Below are 20,252 nucleotides of genomic sequence, written 5' to 3' on the forward strand. Positions count from 1 at the left end.
TTGGTCCTGCTTCGAGCAGGGGGTTGGACTAGATGACCTTCTGGGGTCCCTTCCAACCCTGATATTCTATGATTCTATGATTAAGTCTGGACTAAGGAAATGGGTAGGGTTTTTCCCCCTTGGTAGTAAATGTTTCAGTAGAGAGGTTAAGTATCACTGTGGGGTCAGCTATGGGCTGGGAGAAGCGGGTCCCCTTTCCCTGTGGAGTCTCCTCCAAGTCTTTTGTAGAGCAGGAGCAGACCTCCTTCTTTTACTTTTTGTTTATTGCAGATGAGCTAATGCTCCTGCTGGAGCAGAAAATACCATGAAATGACTTTTTGTCTTGGGCAGGAGCACACATGGAGGCTTGGCTATGGACTATTCAGCCTTTTTCCTCTCCATCACTGGTTCTAACCCAACAAAGACTGGAGACTGAAAGTAGTTACCGGCTGGTCCCTGTTTGGCGGCCTCCGTGAAATGAATTTGTTGCTGTGGTTTCAGTACACTTCCTAATGGACATGAGCACTGACAAAACCCACCCCTACAACTGACTCTGGCAATTTGCTTGAGTGAGTCGGCAAAGAAGCCCAGCCATGAATGCCCCCTGGGGTACGTCTACACTGGAACAATAGACCTGCAGCACAGCCGCGGCTGGCCGGGGTCAGCTGACTCGGGCTGCGGGGTTGTAAAACGGCAGTGTTGATGTTGGGATTTGGGCTGGAGCCCGGGCTCTGGGACCTTCCCCCTTGCAGGGCCCTAGAGCTCGAGCTACAGCCCAAGCCCGAACATCTACACAGTAATTTTACAGCCAAAGCCCTGTGCGCCCGAGTCAGCTGACCTGGGCCACCTGTGGGTGTTTAGCTGCTGTGTAGACGTACTTATGGAGTCCATACTATGTTCACTTCTGGAATGGTGACTGTGGGTTGGCTGAGGTACAGTCGCAAGATTTTGTGGTGAAATTCAGTGTACCTCTTTTGAAGATCCTTGGCCAACTTTGGTCAACAGCGATGTCCACCCAGAACATTTACTTGCACTGAATTAGCACTATTGAAAACATATTTATCTCTTGTTATATGTGGCTCACCGTACCTATCACAGCGACCCCCTCCCCCCAGCCCCCGAATTACTGCTCCTTCATGACCCACCGTGAGGAAGATCAGGTGCACCTCGAGCCACAAGTCATCGCAAAGGCCGTGATCCCGACTCACCCATCTGCTATTCTATTGATACACTGCTGTAACTCTTTTGATTGCAATGAACTTGCATGGTGGAAACCTGGGGTAACAAAGAGGTGAATTAGACCCACTCTTTCCCCTGATGCTGCAACCAGTGGCCGTGTTCTCATCCGGGAATGATAATGCCTGTCCCTCTGAAGCCAGACTCTCACAGTACATCGGGAAGGTGCTCCTATGACCTTCCTGGTCCTTGATTATGCCGTTGTGATGGGAGGCTTATGTATGGGAGCCTCGCTCTCACACCTGGGGGTGTGGTGCTATGTTTTCACACTCATGCAAAATTTATTCGAAAGCAAATGTAAGAGAAAATGAAGTAGCCCCAGTAAAATTTCACATTGACAAGCTGATGAAAACCCAAATTCTGCAAAGCTTCTCACGGGAAGTGAGAAAACCCAGTCCCTTCTTGTTCCTCTGTGCCTCAGTCCCATGAGATTTTACCTTAAATCCATTGAGAAATGCAGACTAGGTAACAAGCTTGTAAACGTGGCCTCCATATACTGGCGAAAGTGTGCATGACTTTACATGCTATTTGAATGCGCTTGCTACGCCGGATGTCCACTGTGGTCGTAGAAGCCAGGGTTACACTAATTTTTGTTTAGCTTCCTCTCCAGTGCCGGCACCCCCAATCCTACAGCTAGAAGAGTGTTGCACCCACAACAACAGCGCCACGTTGTCCTGGAAACAGCCCCCTTTGTCGACCGTGCAGGTGGAAGGATATATTCTAGAGCTGGATGATGGGAACGGTGGTCAGTTCAGGGTAGGTATTGAGAGCACCTGTTCCACTGATAAAACGTGCCTTACGTGGAAGACCATGCCAGTGATGAGTGAGCCACACAGGAGCATTGCGGATAGACAAGAAGCAGGCTTCTATTCTGCAGAGATGCACTGGGCTGGAGAGCCTGCCACTGCCTTGTAGAATCACAGAAATCTTAAGTCTCATGTACTGTTTTCACTCAGGTTACACAGGTGTAAATGATCCCACGAGGCGCACGGCAGTGGGGCATCAGGCCAGTTTTGTATTGTTTTTTAGAAGAGTTCGTATGTTGTTTATTTCTATACAGTAAAAGCTTCTCCCGGATGTGAACTGAATCTTTCACTTTTTGTCAACAGCTTCAGTCTGGTTTTTATTCCAGTGAATATTCTTATTGTGAGGGACTTGATGCAGGTGATAGTCTGTGGCCTGTGTGACCCAGGAGATCAGACCAGATAGCCAGAATGGTCCTTTCTGGCCTTAAAAGGCTGTGGATTGAAAACCCAGCTGCTAACCTTGCAGGGGGAAGTGAAGTAGTCTCACAACAGTCGACTGTAGACACCAGTTCAGAGATAGTTGAAACTATCGGCCAAGGAGTGCTTGCCATGATGGAAGACACCGCACAGTTGTTCTGTAGCAGTGGCTCAGGATAGATTATTACACAGGGCCTACCAATTCTACATGAGAGTCACTCCTGCAAAGATACAGTAGTGATAGCAGGACCCTGCAGGGAAATGGCTTCCCCGGTAACTTTCATTGTTAGACAGTTAAGCGGTTAGTCTTTAGCCATGACCACATCCATCAGGTTCCCTCTTGGAGAAACACTCTCTCAAATAAATTGGTTAGTCTCTAAGGTGCCACAAGTACTCCTTTTCTCTCTCTCTCTCTCTCTCTCTCTCTCTTTCCACTTTTCATTTCAGACATTGTATCTGATTCTCTCCTTCACTTGGAAGGAGCCCTCCTGTGGCTGAAAAATTCAAGTTACACATAGGGGCAATATCCCAATAGCCAATTGTGGGATCAGGGGAGCACAGAGGTGGCTGAACCTAAGGATTGGTCTTCAATTTTTTTTTAATCAGTTTGCATTCCTGCCTTTTTTATCTATGCGAAAATATTTCCAAACTGCCGGTGGATTTTTTTCTTGTTTTCAAATCCACTTCCAAACGCATTTGCACTGCAAATACTCACAGAATTCTGCCCCTGGTTACGCTGTTCAGTCTGACTCACTTTATTTCCCATTGTCGTCGAGTGCAGAATTTGGCCCCAGGTGTGTGTAGTTTGTTTACTGGGGGTAGATCGGAGAGTGGAAGTTCACTTAAGGCTGAAGCCTGCAGCTCCTACTCACATGAGCAGGAAGATTACTCGCATAATGGCTGCAGAATCAGGTGATGCTTATGCCTAACCCTTATAATGAGTGATTGAGAACTTCTCCAAACTCTTCATCCTTCCGTCCCACTAACGTCAAATAATGGTATTTGGGAGGTCAGGTGAACTGAGGCTGCAGGGCAGAGTATTTTGTTGTTGTTGGATAATATCTGCCTTGATGATCAGCATGCTTTGGAAATGAGAAGAACTCATTTTAAAGCAATTTTTGAACAGCTTAAAGTAGGCTGCCAAACATCTCTTGCAAAGGCTGCTAATTCCCATGGAGGATTGCGGTTTGCTATACTACAGGCAATCAGAGGCGTTTAAGGCTTGGGGACTTTTAAATTGCTGTAATTATACAATTAAAATGTGATTTTTCTCTGATCCGACATGCTCATAATTATTCTCTAGCATATTCATCACCATTCAAAGCAGGCAGGAGAGAGCAGCCCACCGTGTTTCCTGAACTCCAGCTGCACATGACACAGCCAGGCGAGATCCAGAGCAGAAACTGGGCAGTTGACAGAGGGGATGTATTGAGTTTAATGAGAGAAAGGTGCAGGGAATAAAGCTTTCTAGCTGGGGCCAGGAAGTAAAAGGAAATCGCCTTTTGTTTCAGAATCCCACAGATGTATTACTTTTGGGGGAATTCTGCACCACTGTGTGTGTGCAGAGTTCATGTTCCCTGCAGATTTCTTTGTTTTCCTGCAGAAAAATGTCTTTCTGACAGGGAAGCAAAGGGAAGCTGCAAGAGCAGTTCCGCACCACTCCCTAGCAGAGCAGGGACATTGTTTCAGGCAGCTGGCAGAGCGGTAAATCACCAAGGGGCTGGGGACAGCCCAGCCAGTGGCTCCTATCCTGAGCTGGGATCAGGTACTAGTTTCAGCAGGGCTGGAGGCAGGACAGGATGGGACTTCCTCTTCTCCTGCAAGGAGTGGCTGGGGCTGTGTCAGACCCACCCCAAGAAACCTCCCCCAGCTGCAAGGAGCTCAGCATCCTCCCCTGCTTCCTGCCCCCATTGCTCCTCAGCTGTGGGGGGGAGGGGTCACTGTAGATGAGATGCTCCCCCATCCACCCAACCCCGTGCATCTGGATCTTCCATAGCCAGACACCCCTGCCAAGCCTCACCCACTACATCCAGAACCACCCTAGCCCTCTGTACCTGAACCCCACCCCACTGAACCTCAGCCCCTACATCTGGAGCCCCCTTGCATCCAGATCTCCTGCCTCTGGACCTCTACCCATGCACCCAGACCACCCCTCACTGAGCTCCCAGCACTTAACCCCCCATCCCCTGCACCATCCTGAGCCCCCACACCACTAACCCCCAACTAGCTGCACCCAGATCCCCACTCCACCAAGCCCCACTTCCCCAGCACCTGAACCCCCAACTGAGACCCCCAGACCCTTCCACTGAACCCCAGCCACCTTCACCTGGAAGCCCCTGCAGAGTCCCATTACCCCTGCACCTGGAACCCCGCCCCCCAAAATGAGCCTCTGCGCATCCAGATCCCCCTCACACCTAGACCCCTGCACTGAGCTGCCAGCACCCAGGTTGTCCCACACAGAATCCTCTCACCCTACACCTGGATCCCCCCACACTGAGCCCCTCCACACTTGGATCCTGCCTGGTTGAGCCTGCTTGCCCCACACCTGGTGCAGAGGGGCAGAGCCCCAGGGTATTTCTGGGGCAGGCCCAGGCCCTGCTGTGTCAGGGTCGGGTGCAGCCTCACTGCTGAGTCCGTGTCCTGGGGGTGGGCAGGCAGGCTGCAAGGCGATCTCCTACCGCAGTGCAGCCAGTGGCCTGTGTTCCCCACTGCCATGCTGGAGCCTCTGCATTTATTTATTAACAAATAAAACTTGCAGAATTTTAAAATATTGTGCACAGAATTTTTAATTTTTTGGCTCAGAATTTTTTAATTTTTTTGCCCAGAATGCCCTCAGGAGTAAACGTATTCACAATGTGACTGGAGGACAATTAAACTCAGCTATTCAGTGTCCTCTCTAGAGGACTCTCAAAGCCTCAAGACCACCGAGTTTTTTACTTTAGCTGCCTCACTGTCAAAGCCTCCTGTTCCTTCCAATCAAGCAAGACTGGGCATGGCTGCCTCGAGTCCCTGCCACTCCAGAATCAGACAGGGTCTCTGCATGCCGAGCCACACCAAGTTCTCCACCTCCTTTCTCCCAGTGCTGAGAGGGCTGCCTCCATAAAGTGACCCTGATCCCAGGAGTCCCGCACCACCAGCCGCATAGTGACCTAGTGCTTTAAGACCAGCTCATGTATTCCGATAGGGCTGGAGCCTGCAGGTCCTTGCAAGGGGCTGCAGGGCTCAAGCGTGGGTGAAGTCACATCCCTCATGGGGCCGTGCCCTTGCTCACCATTGCACAAGGTGATGAAGGATGAAGACTGGATGATCACTAGTCGTGATCCCAGTCGTGCTAAGGGGGTGCTTAGCTACAGGTCCCCCACTGAGGCCTTTCTCCATGACCTCCCTTGGAAGCCTATTCCAGAGTTTAACGGCCCTTACAGTTAGAACATTTTTCCTAATATCTTATCTGAATCTCCCTTGCTGCAGATTAAGCCCATGATTTCTTGTCCTACCTTCAGCGGACATGGAGAACAACTGATCACCATCCTCTTTATAATGGTCAGCATATTGGAAGACTGTTATCAGGTGTCCCCTGTCCCCCCCCCCGTCGTCTTTTCTCAGGACTAAACAGGCCCTGTTTTTTTAACCTTTCTTCACAGGTTAGGTTTTCTAAACCTTTATCATTTTTGTGGCTCTTTTCTGGACTCTCTCCTATTTGTCCACATCCTTCCTCAGTGGTGGTGCCCAGAATTGAACACAGTACTGCAGCTGGGTCCTCACCAGTACCAAGCAGCTTGAGACCGTTACCTCCTCTGTCTTACATACAACACTCCTGTTAATACACCCCAGAATGATACTAGCCTTTTTTGCAACTGCATCACACTGTTGACTCGTATTCAACTTGTGATCCACTGTAACCCCCAGGTCCTTTCCAGCAGTACTACCTCCAAGCCAGTTGTTCCCCATTTTGTAGTTGTGCGTTTGATTTTTCCTTCCTACGTGAAGTACTTTGCACTTGTCTCTGTTGAATTCCATCTTGTTGAATTCAGACCAGTTCTCCAATCTGTCAAGGTCATTTTGAATTTTGAACCTATCCTCCAAAGTGCTTGCAACCCCTCCCAGCTTGGTGTCGTCATGAAAGACTGCTCCAGCTGACAGATTAGAGCACTCCTGAGGCTGCTCTAACTTGTGATGGGGGTTCGTTTGATAGTGGGAGGCAAAAGGTGGCTTAGGATAGTGGAAGGCAAAAGGCGGTTTAGAATCGGCTTTGCCTTCCCTATGGCACAGCTGTTCATTAAGCCGTAGGATCTTTCAGATAACAGTGGAGATTATCCAGAAGAAAAGCATCACCGGCCAATCAAATCACTAAGTGGATTCCAAACCCTGGGGTCACATCTTCAGAAGCCATTTACGATACAAAATTCAAATCTTATCACATAGTTTATTTGACAGATGACTTGGCAATCTGGACTGTCTCAAGCATTATTACTCCCGATCAGAGCAATTCTGGGTTTTCAATCGCAGTTGCAACAGTAAAGAATAATGGGTTTGCCTGAGTCCTTAAAGCTTTGCTCCTGACATGGCCGACCAGGTCTGTTGTGTTATCCGCTTGTGCTCGGAGATGCAGCTGCTGTTTCTCCTCACGCCAGCATCTCAGCCATTACCACGTATGCAGAAGTGCAAATCAATGTATAGCCAAGCACTCTGTCCGTGAGGCGTGTCAGAGTCTGCCAAAAACAGATCTGCCCTGTTTATGTGCTGCAGCGAATAATATTTTGCTTTTCTATCTGGGGATTTCGAAGCACTTGACACTCACTAAAGAGTTAACTCTCATGAACATCTCCGTGGTGTGGGAGAGCATCACTAGCTGGGGTTATTTTGGGGGGGCCAGGGGAAGATGGGAATGGTGAGTTTAGAGATTTTGGCTCCAGTACAATGGATGAGATTGGTCTTATCCAAACTGAAACCAAAAGGTATGCACCTCCGGAGTTGTTCTGAGTTGGACCCCAAGCCAGAAGGGAAGAGTTTGAATCCAGGGATTTGGCCCCCCGCCCCTGGAAGTTCTGGGTTTGGCTTTTCTCTAATTTACCAATCATTAGGTTAGACGGTGCGTTAAATCCAAACAGCCAGATTCTGTGAAATCATTAAAGACTGAGAACAAATTGATGTAAAAGTGAGCTGAAGTGTTTATGGTCGGGGTTGACCCACATGCCAGGGCACTCAAAGTGATTAAGCTGTTCAGTGGCAGTTCGTTTTCTAATAATCACATCAAATGAGTGTCCTGTTGGACAGTGATAAGAGGATAAAGTGGGAACCCAGTATGTTAAGTGAGGCAGTAATAAACCCCGCGTTTCTGTAAGAGCATTAGAACACAGCTCTGAAGCATTTTCTGTAACCCAGTGCCAGGTGTATTTCACTTTTTATTACCTTTGCTCAGTAAAGTGAGTTCACAGCTCAAATTGCACTGCTAACTACTGAGTGCTTACAGGTAACACGGTACCTGAGCAGAGCTGCAATTTACGTAACTACCAGCAATGGTGCCTAATTTAATTAATCTGCTCAAGACTGAGGGAAAAGATATAGAGCAGAATTTTGTGTTCTTTGTCCATGGGACTTTTCCCAAAGGAGTCTCATGGGTCAGTTAGGCCCAAAAGTCCTGGTGAAATGTGCAGTACCTTGAAAACAAGACGTCCATATTTAAGCAGAGACTAAACAGACGCACGCTACTCCAGTCTGTTACTCCCAGCAGAGATACACAAAGGATTCCTGGAAGAAAGGAGAGAGTGGAGGATATTTCCCAAGGAAACCAAGAATAACCCTTCCCCAGCAACACAAACGAAAGCAGGCAGGAGCTTAAATCACATCCCCTGTGATTAAAAGCAAATACTGTAACTGACGTGTGCGAGGATTTAGTAGTCTGTGGGCTTGATACATTGCTGGTCACTCCAGCATTAGGGCATTGTGATTCTGTTCATCTGAACCGAGTTACACTGGCATCAAAATAACACATTGGTGAATTGGCCATGGATCTGTGGCATAATCCTATCTTTCAGTAGCCTCTGTTTGCCAGAAGCTGGGAATGGGCGACAGGGGATGGATCACTTGATGATGACCTCTTCTGTTCATTCCCTCTGGGGCTCCTGGCATTGACCGCTGTCGGAAGACAGGACACTGGGTCAGATGGACCTTTGTTCTGACCCAATGTGGCCGTTCTTACGTATGTTCAGTAAAGCATTCGTCCTGCCACCTGAGTTTACAAGGAAGTAGCGTCTAGGTGCAAGTTTCCGATTACAGAACTTCATTGAGTTTATAATCTCTCTTCACTCAGGCAAAACTCCCCTGGACTTCTCTGGGAGTTTTGCTTGAGGAAGGATTTCAGGATTTGGTCCAACATGAACAGCAATGGCCTTACAGTACAGCAACTGGTTTTACCTGGTAGGTTTGTCAGAGCTCCAGTGGCAACCCATAGGATCATTTTATCTAGACCCAATCTTATCGTGTTGTGCTATCCCGCGCTGGTGAATCTCCTCCATCTCTTGCCTTGTGGCAGACAGCGTAGCATGACCAAAAAGTGCATTACTTGCATGTCTGTGTTTGAGCAAGCTGTGAAAACACTGTCCAGCAAATCTTCTTAGGAAGTCTGCACTGCAGAGCCTGTGCGTCCGACCCTAACGCAGCTCTCTGTTTGCTAACTAGGAGGTGTACGTCGGGAAAGAGACGATGTGCACTGTGGATGGTCTGCACTTCAACAGCATGTACAGTGCTCGCGTCAAAGCCTTCAACAAAACAGGAGTCAGCCAATACAGCAAGACCCTGGTCCTACAGACGTCCGAGGGTAAGAGGCTTGAGCAATGTCACTGTGAAATGATACACCAGAGACAGTGCTGCCCGCACATAGCGTCCGTAAAATCCACATCGCTTAGCATTGCAATGCAAGGAGTAATTCCATGGCTCCAGATTTAAAAAGCCAAACACTGCAAAACAAGTGACTGTGACAGGAAGAGTAAAGGTTATGTCAGCAGGCCAGAGCAATGTCAGCAATTGTCTTCCAGGCCTTTCCTTCGCTGAATATATTTAGTGAAGTACAGCGCTCTCGTGGGAGGAAAGCTGGTGATGTAATGACAGGCACTGACTCAGAGAAAGAGCATTTAGGATTTGAATGATGACAGGTTCGCACCTTGGATGGAGTTATATTATTTTAAAATGAAGCTCAAATGTCTTTAATTCCCTTTAAATTAAAAAAAAATTGCTGAGAAACCAAGGACTGTGCTTGGCTGCGCTATGATTGTCATGTATGGTGTTTAGTGACGCACTCTGTGGTGTACTGTAAGGATGAGAGAGACTGTGGGACCGTCTGGGGTTCTTTCTATACAACAGCAAAGCCGCACCGGTTCCATGTACAAAGCTGATTACAGCCACCTCCTTCAGCTGCCTTGGTTAGAATATTAAATGCTGCTGTTAAGCATAACCAGAGGGAAACCTTTCTCTTCCTGCCTTTAAATACATCTGTCACACCAGGCAATTTATCCATCTTGGAAGATAGGCTTGATTCTGACATTCAGGTCAGGAGTCAGACGGCTAGTTTAGACAAATGACTTGGGAGTTAGAAACAGCAGGTAATAATCTCATGATAAGGGCTGTCATCTCCGTGCCAGCCCATCTGCAGTCCTTTAAAGTATACTTATTAGCAGAAAAGTGACCCTTTCTTTGTAGTTCTCCACACCTACCGGTATTCCCTTTCCATAATTTCCAGACCCACGTCGCTCCATTTTTCAAGCCAAATCCAGGTGTCTCTAACGGCCAGCACTGCAAGCTTAGCCTGGCTCGAGAAAACCAAGCCATTCGCCTTCCGCTTCATGCAGTTATCATTAGCGCTAGAGGTACTGGAACCAGAATCAGAGAATCTCAGGGTCGGAAGGGACCTCAGGAGGGCATCTAGTCCAACCCCCTGCTCAAAGCAGGACCAATCCCCAATTTTTGCCCCAGATCCCTAAATGGCCCCCTCAAGGATTGAACTCACAACCCTGGATTTAGCAGGCCAATGATCAAACCACTGTAACTAGTCGTTCTGCTGATGGTGCATAAGGCAGTTTAAACACAGCCTGTCCGTACGCAGGAGCTGCGGTTTTTGAGTGTTGCCGAGGAAAAAGGTGTTGTGATCAGAAACATCAGCACAGACGCATAGGATCAGATTCGGATGTAGCCATTTTCACGTCTGTGACTTGTCGTGCGTCAGGAGATGATGCCTATTGTTCAGAAGGAAGCCATAATGCTTCCCTCTGTTTTTGAGTATGTCGGCAGTACAGATGGATGAAGTGTAATGACATGTCTCAGAAGACAGAGCAGAGAGAAGCTGGAGCAAGGACTGCTCTTCCTCCTTATCTGAGCGGCTGGAGAAGCAAGCCTTTTCATTACAAATCATGGGCCATATCTTGGCCTCCGACCCATCCATGCATCCCCCGCTGGCGTCCGCATGAGTTCTCTGTGTGTTGGCGCAGACCAATGTGGGGCCCATGAAAAGTGCCGTATTCCCCCTAGAGCTCACAGGATGTGCAGAACGACAAACCATTTCCAAAAGAGTTGGAACATTTAGGGCCCTCGACGAGGCTCTTCTGCACCACTCCTGCTGCCAAAGAGAAAGCTGGACAGCTGCCCTAAGCAGAGATTTTCAAGCGTGGAGGGACCCCCAGCTGGCTTAGAGCGCTGTGGCAGCTTAACACCAACCAGTCCCAACCCTCCCCAGCACAGGGACAGGCAAGGGTGTGGCCCGAGTACCATAACCTCTTGCACTCCCAGTGAAAGTCAGTGGGATTTGTGATCCTAACTCAGTTAGCCACTTTTGGAAGTTTCTACCCGTAGTTGTTACTTTGCAAAGAGAAAATAGTGCAGAACATACCAAGGATCGTCAAGGCCCCCTATTACCATCGAGAGAGAGACTCTCAGTGACAGCACCGGGAGCTGGATTGGGCCTTTACAACACACAACAGGGCCTCCCATTCCTCTCCAATTTTTATCCCATAAGCAGCTTTTGATATTCAGCTTCCTGCCCAAAGCAATGGCAAAGGGAAAACCCTTGTTACATGAATCAGTCAAACCTGGGGAATGGAATTTGTCTACCAAAACAACTGGGGTGGCCAGGGTTAACTGCTTTAACTAGCCCAGGTCAGGAATGTGCAGGAGCCCCTGCTCAGTCCCTATGACTCAGGTTTCCTCTGGGTGGATATTTGCATTTTGGTATCCAAGGTCCAAGCCTGTCCACATGGCGCAGGCCCCAGATAAAGGAGCCCATCAGAAGGATTCTGTTGATGGTCCCAGCACAATGGCGTTGTGCTTGGAGCCTTCTTTCCAGCATTTGTCAGGAGACAGGCTTTCAGAAACCGATCTTTTGTTCACTGGAGTCTTTTTACTTGAATGGCTCCTTTTTTGTTACTCCAATGAAAAAGAAAAAGAGCTAAATGTGTCCCAAAGCATTTTCTCCTCTCAGAAGCACTCAGAGCTCTTTGGGCCCAAAACAGAGAAACAAATTGTGCCTGTATTCAGCTTAAGTGTATCTGAGTGAATCATTGAACAGACCCCTGCTGCACTGACAAGTGGTTTGGGGTTTAATTTCTGGCCTATTCCGCAGAATTGGGCTGCTGAGTGCAGATTTGCATGAGCATGGGTTTGGCAGAGTGCTTTTCCCTTCTGCTCTGCTCCGCAAACTGCTGGAGCATTTTAGTAGGAGGGGAAGTGAGAAGAAAAGAAGAGGAAGGCGCAAAGAGAAGAAGATGGTTGGGAACAAGGCCGTGCTGTTACCGTTGTTAATCTCGTTAGTAACTCGTTACTAACTGCTCGGCTGAAGGCACTTGGAGGTCTGGTTCATTTGTTTAATTACTGATTTCCAGCTCTGGCATAAAAGGACTGATTCAAAATCCACTGAAGTCAAGGTGAGTCTTTCTGTTGACGTCAGTGCACGCTGAAATAGACCTAGGGAACCATGTGCCGTGCCACGCCCCCACCACGACCTGTCGTACAGCCGCAGGAGCAGTGAAATAAGTTTTCTCCCTTAACCAGGGAGACAGTGTGAGGAGCAAGTGGGGCAGGCAGCTCAGAGGGGACGATCTGGGGAAACCTCACCGGGGGGAGGAGGTAGTGGTGTGTTAGCATCTCTCTGGGCACTTTCACCCTGCATGAAGAATAGGACGGTCCAAGCTGCAGGAGATTGGTAGGGCGCGTTTTGTAAAGTAAAAATGTTGAGTTTCAAGGCAGGTTCCATGGGGATTCGAGTATCTATGAACAGGGCAAGGGTAATAAGCTCAAGTGTCACAGCATCTGTAGACGTAGGCCTCGATCCAGCTCCGTACTTCAGCCCCTGCTTAGCTGTAAGCACACGCGTGAGAGTGCTCCTCGAAGCCAATGGGACTGTTCCCAGGCAATAGATTCCTAAGGTGGTAGGGACCTCATAAATCTGACAGACAGGCAATCCTCATAAACATGCTCTCGGTTGTCTGAAAGGGCAATTTTGCTGTCCGTTTTAAGAGATTACAATTTGCTCTTTTAAGGGTCATGCTAGATGCCTGCAGCAGGGCCGGATGGACTCCTAGCTATGAGGATGTTAATTGCTCAGAGCCATTTTAGGCAGACAGTCCCACAAGATGAGCAAAAACATTCTCCAAGTCGCCTTTTTGTTTCCCAGACAGGAAGAGCCACATACTCTGTATTTAACCATCCGACCTAAAAATGGCAGCTATTTGTCTGCTGTTGTTAGCAAGGAACTGAGCGCAGTTGCGGCTGCATGATAGCTTGAGATCGTTTCATCTCCCCAAGTTGGTGGCAGGTTATTGTATGGGTAGCCCTAGAAAGAGGTATTCAAGCAGACATGTCTCCTGTCTGTTCTCGGATAACAATTTATGTCACCCTCCCTTAGCAGGTTTACAGGGCATTGGTACTGTAAATGTGGACTAGCCAGACTTAATTTTCTATCGTTGGTTGCTGATGAGATCCTTGGATGAGGTTCCGCCCCCGGTTTATTTTTCGGTCTGTCTTTTCTTATCTTTGTGGTGCCCAGAGTAGGTGATTTCATAGAAGTTTTAGAGCTCCAGTGAAACCGGCTTCCAAGAGAGGCCTTAGAGAATGGCCTGGTTCCAGTGCACGGCTCAGATCTGATTAGGACACAAGCAGACCCTCACACGAACAGCCGGTTTTCCTGAGGGCAAAGGACAGGCCAGGCAAGAGGTAACTCGGAGTCACTGAGCAGTGCAGAAGGTGAGGATTAGAACACAACAGGACTGACTGGCAACCTGCCTTCCGCAGTAGGGAGCAGTATTGCTGGGGATGGAGACCTTAGATCTGGTTTAACGGAAGTGTGACAGCATGACTCTGTGTGAGGGCAGAATTTAATCCAGACACTGAGTGCCGGAGCAGTCTGACAGCACAGCGGGCTTCTCCAAAGCTGTTACCCTGTCGGAGGGTTGGCAGACACAAAAGATCAAGGCAGGTGTACATGTTGCAGACCCTTATGCTCAGATCTCATCTCCTCCTTCCCTTCCGCTATCGCCCAGCGTCCCTCTGCCTTTTCTGTCAGCTCGATATTCTCATTCGACCAAGCTGCATCCAGGCCCCATCGTAAGACCCAATTATCATGTAAGGCTTTGTGCTAGGATGGGCTGCTGCATGCTGGCTCTGAATGACTTGGAGCCCATTCTGGTGGAGCAGGTTACCATGAAGTCCTCTGAAAGGTAAGCAAACTAGAATAAGGGTTGGAGCTTAGGTTTCCCATGGCTATCACAAGCTTTCAGAATCACCAGGCAAGGGATGCTCTCAGCTTCATCGAGAGCTTCTGCTCACAGCTGCCTGCCTATGACGTACGGAAAGGTTGTCGGGGCAGGCATCAGGATAATGACAGGTTTCAGAGTAACAGCTGTGTTAGTCTGTATTCGCAAAAAGAAAAGTACTTGTGGCACCTTAGAGACTAACCAATTTATTTGAGCATAAGCTTTCGTGAGCTACAGATCACTTCATCGGATGCATACTGTGGAAACTGCTAGAAGACATTATATACACAGAGACCATGAAACAATACCTCCTCCCACCCCACTCTCCTGCTGGTAATAGCTTATCCAAAGTGACCACTCTCCTTACAATGTGTATGAAAATCAAGGTGGGCCATTCCAGCATAAATCCAAGTTTAACCAGAACGTCTGGGGGGGGGGGGGTTAGGAAAAAACAAGGGGAAATAGGCTACCTTGCATAATGACTTAGCCACTCCCAGTCTCTATTTAAGCCTAAATTAATAGTATCCAATTTGCAAATAAATTCCAATTCAGCAGTTTCTCTCTGGAGTCTGGATTTGAAGTTTTTTTGTTTTAAGATAGCGACCTTCATGTCTGTAATTGCGTGACCAGAGAGTTTGAAGTGTTCTCCGACTGGTTTATGAATGTTATAATTCTTGACATCTGATTTGTGTCCATTTATTCTTTTATGTAGACACTGTCCAGTTTGACCAATGTACATGGCAGAGGGGCATTGCTGGCACATGATGGCATATATCACATTGGTTTATGTGCAGGTGAACGAGCCTCTGATAGTGTGGCTGATGTTATTAGGCCCTGTGATGTTGTCCCCTGAATAGATATGTGGGCACAGTTGGCAACGGGCTTTGTTGCAAGGATAGGTTCCTGGGTTAGTGGTTCTGTTGTGTGGTATGTGGTTGCTGGTGAGTATTTGCTTCAGGTTGGGGGGCTGTCTGTAGGCAAGGACTGGCCTGTCTCCAAGATTTGTGAAAGTGTTGGGTCATCCTTTAGGATAGGTTGTAGATCCTTAATAATGCGTTGGAGGGGTTTTAGTTGGGGGCTGAAGGTGACGGCTAGTGGCGTTCTGTTGTTTTCTTTGTTAGGCCTGTCCTGTAGTAGATGACTTCTGGGAACTCTTCTGGCTCTATCAATCTGTTTCTTTACTTCTGCAGGTGGGTATTGTAGTTGTAAGAAAGCTTGACAGAGATCTTGTAGGTGTTTGTCTCTGTCTGAGGGGTTGGAGCAAATGCGGTTGTATCGCAGAGCTTGGCTGTAGACGATGGATCGTGTGGTGTGGTCAGGGTGAAAGCTGGAGGCATGTAGGTAGGAATAGCGGTCAGTAGGTTTCCGGTATAGGGTGGTGTTTATGTGACCATTGTTTATTAGCACTGTAGTGTCCAGGAAGTGGATCTCTTGTGTGGACTGGACCAGGCTGAGGTTGATGGGGCGATGGAAATTGTTGAAATCATGGTGGAATTCCTCAAGGGCTTCTGTTCCATGGGTCCAGATGATGAAGATGTCATCAATATAGCGCAAGTAGAGTAGGGGCGTTAGGGGACGAGAGCTGAGGAAGCGTTGTTCTAAATCAGCCATAAAAATGTTGGCATACTGTGGGGCCATGCAGGTACCCATAGCAGTGCCGCTGATCTGAAGATATACATTGTCCCCAAATGTAAAATAGTTATGGGTAAGGACAAAGTCACAAAGTTCAGCCACCAGGTTAGCCGTGACATTATCGGGGGTAGTGTTCCTGACGGCTTGTAGTCCATCTTTGTGTGGAATGTTGGTGTAGAGGGCTTCTACATCCATAGTGGCCAGGATGGTGTTATCAGGAAGATCACCGATGGATTGAAGTTTCCTCAGGAAGTCAGTGGTGTCTCGAAGGTAGCTGGGAGTGCTGGTAGCGTAGGGCCTGAGGAGGGAGTCTACATAGCCAGACAATCCTGCTGTCAGGGTGCCAATGCCTGAGATGATGGGGCACCCAGGATTTCCAGGTTTATGGATCTTGGGTAGTAGATAGAATATCCCAGGTCGGGGTTCCAGGGGTGTGTCTGTGCGGATTTGATCTTGTGCTTTTTCAGGAAGTTTCTTGAGCAAATGCTGTAGTTGCTTTTGGTAACTCTCAGTGGGATCAGAGGGTCATGGCTTGTAGAAAGTGGTGTTGGAGAGCTGCCGAACAGCCTCTTGTTCATATTCCGACCTATTCATGATGACAACAGCACCTCCTTTGTCAACCTTTTTGATTATGATGTCAGAGTTGTTTCTGAGGCTGTGGATGGCATTGTGTTCTGCACGGCTGAGGTTGTGGGGCAAGTGATGCTGCTTTTCCACAATTTCAGCCCGTGCACGTCGGCGGAAGCACTCTATGTAGAAGTCCAGTCTGCTGTTTCGACCTTCAGGAGGAGTCCACCTAGAATCCTTGTTTTTGTAATGTTGGTAGGGAGGCCTCTGTGGATTAGTATGTTGTTCAGAGGTATTTTGGAAATATTCCTTGAGTCGGAGACATCGAAAATAGGATTCTAGGTCACCACAGAACTGTATCATGTTCGTGGGGGTGGAGGGGCAGAAGGAGAGGCCCCGAGATAGGACAGCTGCTTCTGCTGGGCTGAGAGTATAGTTGGATAGGTTAACAATATTGCTGGGTGGGTTGAGGGAACCATTGCTGTGGCCCCTTGTAGCATGTAGTAGTTTAGAAAGTTTAGTGTCCTTTTTCTTTTGTAGAGAAGCAGTGTGTGGTGTAAATGGCTTGTCTATTTTTAGTAAAGTCCAGCCACGAGGAAGTTTGTGTGGAAGGTTGGTTTTTTCTGAGAGTATCCATTTTTGAGAGCTCATTCTTTATCTTTCCCTGTTTGCTGTAGGGGATGTTGATCAGGTGATTCCGCAGTTTCTTTGAGAGCGTGTGGCACAAGCTGTCAGCATAGTCTGTGTGGTATGTAGATTGTAATGGATTTTTTACCTTCAGTCCTTTTGGTACGATGTCCATCTGTTTGCATTTGGAAAGGAAGATGATGTCTGTCTGTATCTGTACAAGTTTTTTCATGCAGTTGATAGATTTGTGCTGGAAATGGCTCACCTTGATTATCATACACATTGTAAAGAGAGTGGTCACTTTGGATGGGCTATTACCAGCAGGAGAGTGAGTTTGTGGGGGTGGGGGCAGAGGGTGAGAAAACCTGGATTTGTGCTGGAAATGGCGCAACTTGATTATCATACACATTGTAAGGAGAGTGATCACTTTAGATAAGCTATTACCAGCAGGAGAGTGGGGTGGGAGGAGGTATTGTTTCATGGTCTCTGTGTATATAATGTCTTCTGCAGTTTCCACAGTATGCATCCGATGAAGTGATCTGTAGCTCACGAAAGCTTATGCTCAAATAAATTGGTTAGTCTCTAAGGTGCCACAAGTACTCCTTTTCTTTTTGAGGATAATGACAGTGCACTTTGAGAATAGGGTGGTCACAAAAGACCTGGATTGCCATGGTGTGACAATGAAATCTCACCTACACAGCGTGGTAGCCTGCAGTCACTGTGAGACAGATCCGCTGCCCATTGAAGTGAATGGGAGGACTCCCAGAAGCTCCAGTGGCCATTGGATCAGGCCTTCAGATCACAGGGTTAACTCCTAACAAAACTCCTATTGGAAGGATCAGGTGTCAGTGTTGATAGATACAAAGAGTTATCCAGAAACTCTTAACCTGTGGAACTCATTGCCAGGGGATGTTGTGAAAACCAAAACTATAGTGGGGTTCACAAAAGAACTAGATACGTTCATAGAGGATAGGTCCAACAATGGCTGTTAGCCAAGATGGGAAGCTGGGAGTGGACAACGGGGGATGGTTCACTCGATGATTACCTGTTCTGTTCATTCCCTCTGAAGCACCTGGCATTGGCCCCTGTCGGACGACCAGATACTGGGCTAGATGGACCATTGGTCTGACCCAGTATGGCTCTTTTGATGTTGTTGAACACACCATCCTGTACCACCTTTGGGTAAGGTGGGTTTTTGAGGGCACTTTTAGTAACACAGTTTAGATCAGCCTTGCAGAACTGCATTGACAGGTTACCAGCCCAACACAAACCCTGCGCAGCATGCCCTTTCCTATGAGGAGTACAATGAACAAGAGAGTATGTGATAGCATTTAAAATACATCTGCTGGGCCTTAAGTATGGTAAGATGTGCATCTCCTGCGGTGGGATACGTTACTGTGACACCTTCCAGGATTTGCTACAAAGAGGATTTAGCCTAAGAAACGCTGATCAGATTTGTCTTCAGCTCCACAAGGATGTTTTTGAAGATCCAGATATGTTTACTGGTCACAGTGTCAATGATACGGTATTACTGAGTGATATCTGTGCTCCAGAACTTCCTGTGACCTCCTGCCCAGCACACATGTTGAGCCTATGCATGCTAAAGTGTCTGTGTTTTGCACCGGGGGCTCGGCTCCGGTAATGGTTTGAAGTCAGCCCGCAGATTTCTGATGTGGGGTTTGCATTGATCTTACGTTTAGACACAGAGTCAGAAGAACAGACCCTCCCTTTTCCAGTGCCTTTGGAAAGATTTCAGCTCCGTAGAATGAGTCCTTTCTCCTCCACACTTAATCTACAACCCAGCTTCTCGGGGAGATCCTACTTTGAGCTAAGATCCTCGTCCCACCCGCTGAGCTTGCATTCTTCTTTGCAGTCTCTGAATTCAGCCGGTGAGCCGAGCACGTCTGGCATTTCCTCTTGATCTGTGCTTTTGGGCAGCTCTGAAGTATTTGTTTTGTTTTGTTTTGTTTTTTTCCCATGACATTCATATGCCAGGGGGACACGTTATTCTGTTTGTCAGTGGCCTGCTCCCGAAGTGAAGGGAATTTGGATGATGTAGCTTTGTGGTGTATATTTCTATGTAACAACAATACCATTGTCGCTGTCATTTAACGGCATTGATTAGCAAGCCCCGGTGCAGTGCAGAATTCCTTATGTGATAGCTGTTATGACCAAGGGAGGAGCCGGGCTGGAATTACGGGAATAGGCCTAGCACAAGCCTCTGAGGGAATGCTGGGGAGATACGGGAAGGTTCCAGGAAAGCCAGCTGCTGCTGTAAGATTTGTTCATTGCAACTCTTTTTAAGACTCGACCCAACAGACCTTTTTAAAAAGATATGTTAACAAACACAAAAGCAAGCAGGGCATTGAGTGGGTCATAGCCACAACTCTTCTCATCTGAAGACGGTACAGTCCCTTTTTAAAAGCTGCTGAGTATCTACCGCTCCCTCTGACTTAACTTTGAGTGGTGGGTGCTCAACACCTGGCAAAATCAGGCCCTCTGATATTTAAAGCCTCTTTTTCTGCAGCGGGGAGGAAATAAGAACATGAATAAAATTCTGAGTAGCGTGCAGGACAGTTGGTTACAAGCACAGCCCACCAGGTACCCTGCCTGCCTCCATATTCCTTGCTTTAGTGGATTGTGACAAAAGTTTAGGCTGATTCACTGTGCAAAGTGCAGCCATAGTCTCCTTTGCCTTGCGGTGAACAGCGACTAGCACAAGGAGCGGCAGGCATAGCTGTTTCGTAATCATGGAGAACAATTTTTTGCACATTTCTTATTTCTAAGATCCCAGGGCCTCATTCTCCCATCGTGCCAGGTTTAAACCAGTGTCACTCCAGTGGTGTGACCCCCCACTTACTCTGGTTAAGCAAGGGGAGAGTGGGGTCCCTTTTATTTTGTTTCCATCTCACAACTCGGATTGAGGAATGCTGCAGCATGACCGTTGCCAGAACATACAGGGGCCCCTACCCCCTGTCAGCAACCTTTCTTCCTTTGTGCTTTTCTGTTGTTCATTGTACTGCTGCTGGCTTGAACTATGCTTTGTTATTGGACGTTTTGACTTTGTGTCCAATGTACTGAGATCTATTGTAACGGCTTTGATTAATACCTGTATGTGGAGCGTGTATCTTCGGGATCACGGGCTGAGGTCTGGGAAGCGGGTGGGAACGGGGGACAGGAGTTGGATTTTTACAAACACATCTGACCACTTTGTTCTTATTTGTCCTGCTGATGGGTAATTTGTATTACAGTC

The 20,252-nt window shown here is 47.8% G+C and overlaps 1 protein-coding gene across 17 annotated transcripts in view; it reads left to right on the plus strand.

Moving 5' to 3' along the window:
• Positions 1-20,252, plus strand: part of TRIM9 (tripartite motif containing 9) — a 128,614-nt gene that overhangs the window by 95,540 nt on the left and 12,822 nt on the right. For 7 of the 17 annotated variants that reach the window (XR_012159620.2, XM_073350161.2, XM_073350165.2 and 4 more), the window contains 3 exons: positions 1,814-1,971; positions 9,117-9,255; positions 18,700-18,888. Coding sequence is in view for 16 of the 17 variants with exons in the window: in XM_073350161.2 (XP_073206262.1) it covers positions 1,814-1,971; positions 9,117-9,255; positions 18,700-18,888 (486 nt within the window). In the remaining variant the exon portion in view is untranslated. The remainder of the gene's footprint in view (positions 1-1,813; positions 1,972-9,116; positions 9,256-18,699; positions 18,889-20,252) is intronic. The other 10 variants (XM_073350169.2, XM_073350171.2, XM_073350172.2 and 7 more) reach the window with 3 other exon arrangements.

Source organism: Lepidochelys kempii, chromosome 6 (assembly GCF_965140285.1).
Source record: "Lepidochelys kempii isolate rLepKem1 chromosome 6, rLepKem1.hap1, whole genome shotgun sequence".
In the NCBI taxonomy this organism is placed as follows: Eukaryota; Metazoa; Chordata; order Testudines; family Cheloniidae; genus Lepidochelys; species Lepidochelys kempii.